The 14,016-nt window shown below is 34.3% G+C and overlaps 1 protein-coding gene across 1 annotated transcript in view; it reads right to left on the bottom strand.

The window, feature by feature from the left end:
• LOC113231985 (alpha-tocopherol transfer protein-like) overlaps positions 1-14,016 on the bottom strand; it is a 75,306-nt gene extending 61,290 nt beyond the window's left edge. Inside the window, exon 1 of the mRNA XM_026466603.1 lies at positions 13,945-14,016. Within this exon, the coding sequence (XP_026322388.1) occupies positions 13,945-14,002 (58 nt within the window). The 5' untranslated portion in view covers positions 14,003-14,016. The remainder of the gene's footprint in view (positions 1-13,944) is intronic.

Raw genomic sequence — 14,016 nt, 5'->3', positions numbered from 1 at the left:
ATCGAAGTCGTTTTACCAAAAAGTGTATCAGAATTATTTTCAAGGATAATTTATTTTTCTCAAACATGCTCGGAAATGTTTGCATTACTTTCAAAAAATGAACACTGAAAGTTTGTCATTTATGGTGAGTGCGACTTCTTCCCGGCCAAGGCCTGCAAAGGAAGTATGAAAACTGTACAGCAAAAGCAGTAAAAAAAATGGCGGTAACATTTAAACTAAAGTGTTTTGGTATTCTTTTATTTTGTCGCCTTTTTTGTATTTTGGTCACGAAAATGGGTGTTAGTGAGAAAAGCACATCATGAGCAGTTCAGCAGAGTTCAGAGACTAATAATGTGCCTGGAAAAACAATAACATTTTATTTTAGCAATTGTCCTAACACGTCAATTAATTAATATTTTTTGACTTTTTCAATTATACATTTTCCTGTCTTTAGTCTTTTATTATTTCCTCACATTGTTTGAGAAAAAAACTATACATGCCTCGGTGGGAACGGGGATTGCTTGACTCGTATTAATACAAGGCCTCACTGGCGCTCGTCCTTGTAACTCAATAACTCATACTCGTCTAGCAATTCCTTACTTCTTGGCCTCCGCAATAATGAACTATATTGTTTCACTTGAAGTTTGAGTATCTGTGGGTTTTACAATACAAACATTTAAGCATACGAAAATATATCATTAGATTATCACTTTAACACGTTCGTCATGTAGCAAAATGAAAAATAAAATCTATACGTTCGTCACTTCTTGTCGGGTATTGTTCCAATGAAAATTATCATTTTCAACCAGGCCATGGGTCTCCGGTACCGGTATGATTAATTATGGTACTGATAAATGAACCAAGTTGCCACCGTCGCCGTCGGGGCAAAGTCCATCGCAGTGTGACATACTTTTATGCAGATAAGCCTCTCACAATAGCATTCATTAAGTTCGGTTAAACTTTGACCTGGTTGCAGTAACATAAGTACCAATGCACTGTAAATATAAACGTAGATATTATAATGTAGGTCATGCTGATATTTACACGCTAGTACATGCACCACGATAAAACATTAGCGTAGGTACAATAAGAGCCGGTTCAGATGGCAAGCGCTAAATGCGAGTGTTGGTAACGCACGCTCACAACACAAGTACTATGCATAAGCAACCGTAGGCGTTCACATGTAGACGCGTGTTCGCGTTGGCTACATATGAATAAAATTGGTGTAATATCTAGACGCGCGTCTAAAGTTGCTAATTCCACTGGCGAGGAGAGACGAGTATTTAAATTTGTACAGGAAAATTTCAATTCTCTCCAAGCGCATATTCGGTGGAAAAGTTCTTGGTTGACGAGGAAGTTTGTTGATGTTATATTGAACCATACTGCCATATATTGCTGCCTAAATTTTAATAGCCTGCAACAGAAACTCGATTCGAGCGACTCGACGCGATCCCGCGCGTTGTCGCGATGGCTATTAATATCTATAAGATAGTAGCAGTATATCAGATAGTTGCAGTAGAGCTCCTTGTGAAAGAGTTCGTCCAGGGAAGTACTGCCACGTTACCTATTTCTGTCGCCAAGCAGTAATGTGAACATTATTGCGTTCCGGGATGGAAGGGTAAGGGTGCTGGTGAAATTACAGGCACATGGGACTTGTCAACTATGTCTCAGGGTGACAGGCACAAAGGCAGTGCCACTCAGATCTTTGCGATTTAAAGCTCCAAGTGGCTTAGTGCGTGCGTGCGTGCGTGCGTGCCTGTTAAAAATTAACCACTGCGAGGAGGACACTTACTTTTTCATCATTTCAAAAAACTATAATATCAACAGGCTGATTCACGAGCGATAGAGAAATATCAAAAATACACAAATTAAGTCGAACGCAAACAGTTTTTGCCATTTTCCAAATCTCATAAATAAATACAAGCGTCAATAAACGAGTGGTCGGCACGAGCAGTAGAAATCCAGACGTCACCGGTGAGAGTGTATGAAAACGGGCCAGATGTGGTAAAATGTTGTGGCTTACAAGACTCGTCATGTTGGATGTTTGTTCTTTAAATCATAAATTTTATTATTCCCGGCCATATGTGGAACGAGCGTAGGAGACAAATGACAATTATCGCCCGTCACAGTGTCATCGTCGCCGGATGAAGTCTGTAGCTGAATATGTGATAAGGAAAGTGTTTATTTATAGCGGTATACAATGAGCAAGTAACAATTAATTTCGCTGTTGGGCCACGTGTCATCGTACGTTTACCTGGCTTTGGCCACTGTCCAAACATGTGCGAATTGCAATCCGTCCTTCACCGTCACCGCCCGTGTAACATAGGCAATTAACATTGCGTTTTTTATTCATTTGGATATAAAGACCTACGAATATTATTAACAGGTAGAACAGAATAGCATTGATTGTACTTAGTATTTTGAATTCTTATTTAATTCTTTCTCTATAGTCTGTCTTTTTTGAAGACGGAATAAAATGCGTATTCAAGCTGTCGCGTAAATGAACTATCGCGCATTTAAGCTTGCGCGCAACCGTCTTCGCACTATCGTCATTCGCGTAATCAGTATTCGCACTCACGGTAGTCTAAAAGTAGGTTATTTTTCATCTGTACATCTATGACTTGTCTATGGTTGCATAGTGCTGTACGAAAAAAACATTCGGTTCATTTAATTAAAGATTTTGTAATCGATTAATAAATCGAAAATTTCAATCGCAATTGAACGAGTGTCTAAGTGTAAGGATTTGAAAGAGGACTTAAAATTAAGATTTCGCAAATTTTAAATATGCTTATATAGGTTGTGTAGGGAAAACCGCTAGTATGACACAATTGAACAAATCGATTCAGTCAATTAATTAATCGATTTGTAGTTGGCATTACAATTGACCACCACTAAATCGTCTACGGTCAGTGACTTGTTTGTTTACATTTTATTGAAAATGGTTAGAAACGAAGTATAGTTATATTATCTATTTACTAATACATACTATTTAAATAAAATAATAATAACAAAACTAAACTAAGCATAAAATTTTCTTTTAATTATAACTGTAATATGTAATAACAAATTAATGTAATTATATGTATACTAATAACAGTAGAGCGCCTTGTCAAAGAGTTCATCCAAGGAAGTACTGTATTACTACTCTGTCTGTCTGTCTGTCTATTAAGACTTACCTATTTCTGCCTGCCGGTCCCTAATTAGGGCGCCGCTGTATTAACTCATATGCCCCTTATTACACCTACTTCTGTCCCTGAAATCGGATAGTGTAATCAGCGTTTAAAGATGGTGGTGAAATTACAGGCACATGGGACTTGTAAATTTGTGGCCGAGGGGTAATGGTGATAGAAAGTATGGTTGGTCCACATGAATTTATTGTAGAAGCATAACTGGGAAAAGCTGAAGAAAGGAAGAAAAGAAGGACAGGCAAAGGCAAAACAGGTACAACAAAAACAGTGGTATAAAAACAGGTACAATAATATAAAACACTCCCTACAGATTAGAACCTATACCTTATTATTATATGATTAGTGACGGTCTTTCCTCTCCGAGAATTTAGTGGCGACGGAACGAAGCAAAGTAAGAGCGACGAGGCAAATGAATTAGAGAACGATTAAAATTTTCAAAAGTACCTAAGCGGCCAGGAACCAGAAAAAAGGGTAATAAAATGGTAGGATGACGATGAAAGAGGTCACATCGTCACAAACTTATGTCTTAGGATCCTCAGATTTTTGCGATTTAAAGCTCTGATTGTCACTGCAACTGTTATGAACGGGCGTGTCGCTTACCACCAGGCGCACGACTTGTTCGTCTCCTCACTTGGTAAGTATCATAAAAAAAGAAAACATATAATACCTTAATTATAAAGGTTTATTTCTAATTACGATCAAGAGACAAAAACTATTTTATTTCCCTTATAAAGCTGCATCTGCTATTCATTAAAAAATATTGAGTCAATTACCAAATCTACATTTTCGAACAAGTAAATTATGTCGTAATTTATATCACATACTTTACACAGGCATGCTTATGTTGGTGATATTAATATCGAATAAAACAGATGGCTCGAATGAAATCAATTGATGTGTCATCATAAATATATGAATCAACACAGATCATTGCACCACGAGGAGAGGCCGGCCGTGCAATCTACAAAGAGGAAACATTGATCAACCGGAAATCAACGGTATTCCGGTACACAAAAGTTCTAAAGTAAAGTAAGTTTTCAATTGTGTCATAGATTTGTACCTACACCATTCACCATGCTTTCTTGTATTGTCATAATTAAAATTTATGCAAATTTATTAAAAAAATATATTCTAAAGCAATAAAGCCTATATTCTAAGGCAATACAAGTAATATTATCGCGATCCAGAGTCAAAATAAAAAAGTAAAGTAAGTTTAAGAATTCCAAATTCAAAGTTTTTAAACGGCACAGGGTCAAAAGCACGTCAATCTTGACACTATTGATAGAGCTTGCAATAAGAACGGTCCAACGTCCAAAGTGTCAAACTTGATATGCTCTTGACTAGGGAGCTTAGTTTATTTCGAATTAAAAACATATTTTCTGTTTCCTATGTTAAAGGTCGGTCGCGATGAAGTGCACGTGTGACGTTTCCGTGTCGCAACTATCTTGTTGGGGTAGTAGGAGTGAAATTTTTATTCACTAGTTATAAATGATCATGTTTAACGTTGATATGAAGGGCCACAACCTTTGCAAGACGTGTAAAATTTTTTACACGCATTGGGCCTGAACCTATGCTTTACAGGAGGCCCGTGCCTAGTAATGGGACGTATAATAAGATAGGTATAGACGAAATAGTTCCATTGAAGTATTAGTTAACTGGTCGAACGGCATTTTTTGGAAAGAAATGAATCGTTTCCTATGGAAAAATCACACGAGTAAAAAGAGGAACAGTCACATGAGTTAAAAAGGAAGTACAATCCAATACAAACTTTTGATTGAGCTGCACAAAAACAATGTTAAGGGACCGCATTTTTAACTATTAAGATCTTAATAGCTACAAACTAAAATATCATAGGAAATAGTCACCAAAATTTAATTCCACAGCAGAATGGTTTCGTAAAAAAGTACATACGTAAGTAATCGTCCAGTCTTACCCTTTTCTATTATAGTGTTATTGCGCTGAGATTCATCGTAAAGTTTTATTAGCGACAATGTAAATACACCACACAATTGAGCCCAATAAAAGACTTTTTAATGCAAAATTATAGTTTTTATATACATTTTTACATCACCCTAAACAAACCCTGGGAGTGCATTTATCATTTGAATATTTGAGTAGAGAAGTTAGGACATGAGTTCGCAAAAACTTTTGTGCAAAAGTAGGAATTGGACCCATTTATTTATCAAATGGAAGCGGAGAAGACTTTCGTGTCATTAACGTACAACGTTCGTTTTGTAACAAAATACTATTGATTGCTGAATCACAGCTTTGTTAGATAATAACCGTTAGGTTATCTCAGCTCCTGCTTCAGTGACAGTACTTAGTATAGATTCTATATTCTGTATACAGTGATTTTACCAACAAATCAATCATCGGATTTCCGAATGCACACGAATGTTAATTTAATTATTAGATTTAAAATCTATAATAATTTGAATTTTGAACAACGTACTTTATTGTTGTTTTGTTTTGATTTCTGTATGAACTATATAGAGCTGTGAAACTATTTCCTTATTTTTAATAACATTTACTCCATGACAGCAAGTAAGCAAGTTAAAAAATATATAAACTAAATAAAGTCTTGTTCCTTTTATGAATATTTGTAATTATAAAAATGAATATTTTTCGGTTATTAATCATTTCAATTCAATCCGTATCTGAACGCGTTTCTTTATATGACATGACTATGTTAGTACTTTCGCCAGCGATGGAATAATCACTATCCGCACTGCTCGAACAAATATTGGATTTTTGTAAAAAGTATAAGTACAAGTATAAATATGAGTACGCTGTAAATTATCTTTCATGCCTATGACTGTAGCGGTTTTTTCTCCCATTGTATAATAAATAAAAAATGTAATAGCAACTTTATATATACTTCCAAGTCGACTGAAAGTGTCCGGTTTGTACCAAAGACACAGGGCAACTGAATGAAACCCGACGACAGCCGAAACACGAATTTTCCCGAGAGACATAGAGAAAATAAAAGCATTGTAGATACATAAATTACATAAGGAAAGAAGAAAAACTAAGGATTAGATTGATAATTACTAGGTTTATAAGAGGCGTACAAAATAAAATAATCCAAGTTAATTTCATATTACTATACTTGACTATACGCTTTCATGCAACAAAGTTCCACTTCACGATAAGTGCTTCTTTGTAATTAACGCATTACTGTGAAAGCCTTCGCATAGAGTTGGAGAAAGTTTGTATTGTAACTTACTGTTTATTTGTCTAAGTTTTTTACAATCAACGACAAAGCACAATCACAGATTACAGATCATTGATGTGTGGTATTTATTAATTGAATGTGTTTTGTTAATTTTCTTACAAAAAAAATAAAGGCCTTTTTATTTATTTCTTTATGAGACCAAGTGACGGGACGAAAAAGTCGTGCTTCTGGTAGTAAGCGACACGTCTGTCCATAAGAGTTGCAGTGCCACCGTTCAATTTTTTAATAACTTAAATTTCGTTAATAACGCACACACTCAACATAGCCCCGCACTAGGAAAACCCTGTGTCGCGGGTGCCATGGACACACACATAGACAACCACAAAATACACCCAAACTCACGAGAGAAATAAATGTAAGCCATACAAACATTTCTCCCGGCCCGGGAATCGAACCTGGGACCTCTGCGTGGCAGTCCGGCATGGTAACCGTTCGGCCACAGAGGCAGTTCACAAGAGGCACAAGGCACAAGGCCCTGAGGCACAAGTTGAAAAGTCCTATGTGCCTGCAATTTCACCAGCACCCTTACCCTTCAAATCCGAAACACAGTAATGCTCACATTACTGCTTGGCGGTAGAAATTACATATAAAATTATTTATTGTAAAATAAATTACTGAAATAAAAATTGTTTATACCTATCATACGATTTGGATAGCCAGGTCGTTGTAAGAAACATGCATGACCCATACGTGAATACTTAATCAAGACTTGGCATATTATTTGTTTTGGACACACTGATAGCGTCTATCTTTTTCACACTTATTGAAATTATATGCGAATGAGCGTGACCACTAGATGAAAATTTTGTATGGTTTACAATGTCTGTTCTATAAATGAATATTGTCCATAACTATGCATATAAGTAAGTAGTTTCTCACCTAGCCGTCCGCCGAAAAATAGATGCGATCGAATAACTTTCGCAATATTTTTCTTCTACAATTCAACATGGGTATACCTCTGAACACACTGTAGCATAAAACGATTTTACTATGGCGTTGGACACGATTGTAAAATAGTAAATGTATTTATTTCTCCGATCTCAAGGTGATGCTGATTAAATAAGTAACTATTTACTTACATATGTGTGTTGTTATGGATAATGTAAATCCTATTACCTTTTTTTGATAGCTTCGTAGGCTCTTGCAACATGGAGTCTTTTAGTATTATTTTATAATAGTAATGTGACAGACGATCACACCATGCTTATGTATGAGTACAAGAGCAGCGGCATTCTCTCTAAGGCGCTCTCAGAAAAGTTCCAAAATTGGTTCTTCCGGGAGTCGACTCTGGGACCTCCTTATCCCGCGCCCATAGTGCAAACAGTTGGGTTATTACTTTATGTATAGCAGTTTCGTTATCTGTAAACTTATTGTTACATCTCAAAGTAGATGAACTAAAGCCTCTCTACGACTATTAAATGTATGGGGGCGTTTAACGTTAATTTTGGAGATTTCTAGTTTTATTTTAAAATAGTTGTTTGTTATGTAAGCTGCAAAATTATTGTTTGATGCGTGTGTTTGTATTGAAACCTAAGCAAGCGAAAAAGCCTAAGTAAAGAGTTCAATAATAAATAAAGGGTTCAAGACACGAAACGCAAAACAACTTTGATGCCGAGCGAAACACACAGTAGATGAAAGAAAAACAGTTGAACTGTAAGAAATCAGTTTTAATGAACAAAATTAGTTATCGTTGTCAAAAAATTTTCGATATTAGTTTAAAGGTTTTGATATCTCTTATATTCATGGAACAATCCCGTGGGGACACTTAAGGATTACCCTCTGTATAAGTACTAAATTGCAGAAAAGGAAGCTAGTTTTTTTTAAAATGTGAAGCTCAGTCTCCATCTGTCTTTTCGTGTGCCAGAAGAAATCCGAAAACGTGAACAACATAACAGTAGTACGGCTTTATTGCAATTAAACTAAACATTGTCTATGAAATACCTAGATTATCTGACCACATTAGATGATATAACCACAATGTCGACGACAACTTCTCACATAGACGTTACCATATGAAAGTATATCTTCGGTGTACATTTGCGTAGGTAGTTCTTACTTATTGTATACTTATGTATTTATTTATAGATTGCGCGATATACAATTTATATGAAAAGTAGAAAGCGTCATCGGACTGACGCAACGTGGCGTCCGAGCGATCCACCATGGCGCTGCCAGACGTATATGGCTTCAGGTAATCTTTTATTTTCAAACAAGTTGCATTAGTACAGTACCTTCAAATCTATCGAAACTTCAAATAATTCAACTGGGTATACGAAACAGCGGCAAATAAGTTAATTGAGCGGTTCGCATCGCGAAGGTTTCAGTCTCGGTTTCAGGTCCTATTTTTAGCTTCAGCCATTATTTTGAAATTCTCATCAATGTAGGTAATGCAATTGCGTTTAACTTTCTTTCCAAGTTTCTATTGATAAAAGTAATCTTAGTCAACCAGTCATTGGTGTCAATTTTCATTAATAATATTAATATATTCCAGACCATACCCGCAAACCTAGACTAGCCTTTTTCTTTATGAGTATCATTGTACCTATGTGATAAGCTTGTTTGTAATGTACTGTGATTCAGCAAATAAACGAGTACTCTATCTAATCTATCTATCGGTTAAATTCCTATTAATGTGAACATTTGAGTAGGCATAAAAAACAGAATTACTAGAAATAATTATACGACAATCTATGATTATACCTTTATTTTATAACTAAAAAAGGGGTCTACAATTTGTATATTAGGCTTTAATTGCCCAATATTGCGCTTGAAAAGTAAAAAAATGATTTCGTCCAAAAACTGAGTTACGAGGTTTTCAAATTTAACCAATAGTGTCGGAGTGACATTCTTATTATAGGAATGGCTTGTGCATTCTAACTAAATTATATAATTCGCGATATTTTTCCGCAGTAAAATGTATGTAAGTTAAGTTAAATATATGTTAATTTACGTGTGTAGAAGTTAAGTACACCCAATAAACTGGTTCTTGTTCTATTGAGTAACATTTTCATTTATGAATCGTACTTCTTTTTTCCAAACACATAACAATTGCACATATAAATTTGAAGCAAATAAGAAAAAATCTGTTCCACATTACTTTTATAAGAGATGGATACCTTAACTAAGCATATTTTAAGCATGCTACAGGATAGCAGGTCTCTCGCCACCCCGGTGTGAAATAAATGCTGGTTGATTCTTGATTTATATTTTAGATTGTTCTTATATAGAAAGTAGTTAATTCAATTGCACTTGTTTAGCCTGTTTAATAGCACATTATTATTATATTCAGGGTAAGAACGTAGTCCCGTGAGCTCCACTGTGATTGCATTGCAAATGCAAAATAGCAGTCAGTGTGCAAAAGGAAATTAGTTTTGGTGCAGTTGGCGCGACTTATAGACGCTGACAGCACTGTGATGAAGTTCCGATGCAGTTGAACAGATTACATCCAAACTGCATTATTATTGTTATTTTGAAATCAGAAGGCTGCTATTGTGACTATGCACTACATAGGACGTAGTCATAAGCTCTCTAGACGTTGACATAAGCTCTCTTTTTCAAATACAGGTATTTTGGTAGGTTTGAATTTTCGTATCATTTTGATGTTCATCGTATCTACATAAATATGTATTAACAATATAATTGTATTTTCGAAAAGTAAATATTTAAGTATGTTTTGTTTATCGACATACGCATTATGTACAAGTATATCTTAGAGTAAAATATTGGATAACATACTATGCTTTGCAACATTTCAATCTTTAATAAAAACTAAAGTAAGGAGAATAACTTGAGCTTCTGGTACATAAAATAATTATGTTAACTTTCAATCGTAACGCTTGGTGTTACAGAAAATGAGTAATTTAATTACGTATTCCTCCAATGCTCTTCTACGAAATACTACTCGTATACTCATACATAAAGAAATAAAACAATCTGTTCAAGTAATAATGACAATTTAAAATTTGTTTAATTTTTGTATATTTAGCAGGGCTATATTATTATAATTAGTAAGTCATAATTATCATTGATAATTACATATTAATTATCACGCTAATTATTTTGATTGAATGAATGAATGAATGAAATACTCTTCATTGCATATAAAATTACAGTGACATAACAGAAAAAGGAAAGAGGAGAAGAGGTAAGTCTAGAAATAGTAAGTTAATATGTAATAGGCGGCTTTATTGCTATGTAGAAATTTCTTGCAGACAACCTTAGGATAGAAATTATGTTATATTATGATAAATATATAGTAATGTTTGTAAAGCAATATTCTGATAAATATACTTATACATATATCGACGTCTTAGGTTTCGCGATTGTTACAAATAGGAAATGAAACTATTATTCCACATATATATCGCGTATATCTGTTTTTTCAAACAAAGCAACGTTTCGGGCTCTTTACAGGTCCCATGGTCACGGTTGACTCAACCATGGGACCTGTAAAAAAAATCCGGAAAAATAGTTTAATTTCCTATACCTATATAATTGTCGTGATATTTCTAAAATTAATTGGAACAACAAAATGCTACCGTTAATTATGTTGTGCCAGGCGTATGTACCAGAAACGTATCCAGACGTGTCAAATGTCATTTTCAAAAAAGTCACAAACCAAATCGTCTCACCAAAGATTTTTTCTTCGTGTTTATTTAGTTTTCTCACTGTTTAAAAGCAGCATAGATATAATTTTCAGATATATATTGCATATGTGTATTGAATAATTATCTATAATTATTAAAGGAAATAAATATCTCGATAATTTCGAAACCTGATAAGTAGTAGTAGTAAATAAATACTTTTTACATACTATTTAGAAAGTCACCACAATTATCAATGCGGAATCGGCTTGAGCCGGTCAGATAAAACTTTATGTCCATATAATTAAGAAAGCTTAGTGCAATTAAGATGGAATGCATTGGATAAAGTATGCATTTTGTGAAATTAAGTTAAGTAAAAACACAAAAATATATTTTGGGCGAACGTGTATGTCATTTAGTATGAAGCAAATATTTTTTTCAAAATTTCGGGAGTGGTCCCCGTGAAAATTTCTTTTTATTATTGAGTGTGCTAGTCCATATAACGAAATTAATATAACAACCCGTACATTGGCATTGTATAAAATTGTAAGCTAAAAGCTGACAATTAAATCTTGACCTTGAAATATAGACGCTAGTATTTATAAATATAGTGACTTCGAAAATAGACTTTGTATTGGCTAATAAAACCTTTTTCGTAACATTTATATAATTCAGTCAATATCCATCCGGACTGCCACGCAGAGGTCCTAGGTTCGATTCCCGGGCCGGGAGAAATATTTGTATGGCCTACATTTATTTCTCTCGTGAGTTTGGGTGTAATTTGTGTTTGTCTATGTATGTGTCCATGGCACCCGCGACACAGGGTTTCCCTAGTGCGGGGCTATGATGAGTGTGTGCGTTATTATTATTATTATTATTATTATCCATATTGATTTTAAGCCACGCCTTGAAAAACTGCTGTGACTTGAGAGTTATCAAATTTATATGAGATAACCTAGATAGCCGATTTACACTGTGGGCGCTGGATGGAAAGGTCCCGTATTCCATTTCCAGTAGGACCAATCTGAGAAATTACAGGGACATGAGGCTTATCAACTTATGTCTCAGGGTGATGGGCGCAGTGGTAGTGCCCTTTAGATCTTCGTGTTTTTTTACACTCACACTCTCTTATACATCGGAAAAAATGTCAGTTTTGACGAATAATTATAGCGGGTATTTTGTTGCCACAGTTTTTAATTCATTTTTAGTTTAAATGCCTATACTACGTTTTGAGTTTCTTAATTATTTGTTGATATTTTTAAATCCGATGGCTCTATAGCCAATGCTCTGTAATTAGAAGGTGTAATATAATTTTTCTTACGTTTTCAATGTTATATGCTAGTATAAATATTCTACCAATATTAATGGACCGTTCTATTTCTTATACAAACAGCTTCTTCTTTTTAATCCAGATATCCGCAACAACCACGCGTCTGTTACAAACAGATCCCAAGGCTATTATAGAATAAGTATTTAATGTGCTTCAAACTAAGTTTTCGTTACAAGTGAGATAATAAATCTTTATATTAATTATTAAAATCCAAAATTACCCATAGAGGGTAATTTTGGATTTTATTTCGAAATATCAAAAAGATTATTTTTAAATACCGTTGAATATAACACAGTCTCTGATCTTGTAATAAAGTTGTTGTATTGTGTGTGTCAGAAAAAGCTATCTTTAGTTACATGCGCTATTGCACAGATGCGAACGATTCACGCAACAATCGCACAATAGTCTCATTGACATTGGCTGTTGCAATTCTACCTCGGGACTATCCATTCAAATAGGCAATATCGTTCTTATTTCAGAAACAGGCATATTTATAGACAAGATAATAGTAGTTGTGTTTTCGCATCAACTTAAGATACAAAAAAGTAAATGTTGTGTTGACGGCTGTACTACCGGTGATTTGCAGCACTGGTTATATACTTTTTACAACCAATTCATATGCAAAACAACTCATACATTATTTCAGTTATTGAACATGATTGTGTGATTATATGTTGTTAAAATGGAAAATCGTGGAACACGGCAATTGTTACGGTAGTCTAAATAGTTGATCGTGAAAAGAAAGGCTCTAATTTTGAAAGTTTTCCTTCAGTGCAGTGACACAGGTGATGAATCAAGAAAAAGTGAGCGAGCTTAGAACTAAATGGTAGTCGAACTGAAGATGAAATAATTTACATGTACCTTTTTCCTGTAAAGCTATTATGTATGAGCTTTACAGGAAAAAGGTACATGTAAATTATTCAAATCAAAGTCAAATATTCCAGGATTTCCGTTATTTAATCACATATATAGGGTTCGTAGTGATAATTATCATTGATAATAATCATGAAACTTACCACGATAATTATCTTATTAGTTATAAAATTCATTGAGGCAACAAACTGCTACCGCTTGCAATGTCGATGACGTGTCATGTATTTGTAACCGAGACTTGTCAAATGTTAATTAAAAAAAAAACTAAATCGTTTTCCCAAAGATTTTTCTTCGTGTACATTTAGTTTTCTCACTGTATATCAGTTTTAGCCATAAATTCAAAAAGTTATGAATATTGCGATAATTATCAAAAGAAAATAATTATCTTGATAATTTTGAATCCTGCAAATATATATTACTGCTCCTTTTGACAATAAGTAATAATAGTAAATAATTACATATTTACTGTTTCTAAACGTTCCTCCTTCTAAAGTTCAACATCTTCCGATCAATATTTACCATTTATTCAAGCAACAAGTATCTTATGTGTTAACAGCTCCATGCAAGTGATGGATTACGAATACAAATAAGATCTTCATTATCAGGTGATAGTAATTTGATTTCTGTGTTATTTTTCTGAAGTTTTGCATTTCGTGGTCGATTATAGTACAAGTTGATCAATAAATAAGAGTATGTAATTCGGTATATTTATATAAAATGTTATTTAATTTGAAATATGACAATTTTTTTACTTACTATCGGGAGTGACTTCCCTAAACATGATTCCGTGTTTAGTTTCCGGTTCCGCGGGCATTGTCGTCGACTTGT

Source organism: Hyposmocoma kahamanoa, unplaced genomic scaffold, assembly GCF_003589595.1.
Source record: "Hyposmocoma kahamanoa isolate Upper Pololo Valley unplaced genomic scaffold, ASM358959v1 102, whole genome shotgun sequence".
Classification (NCBI taxonomy): Eukaryota; Metazoa; Arthropoda; class Insecta; order Lepidoptera; family Cosmopterigidae; genus Hyposmocoma; species Hyposmocoma kahamanoa.
This window is presented reverse-complemented; position numbering and strand designations above follow the sequence as displayed.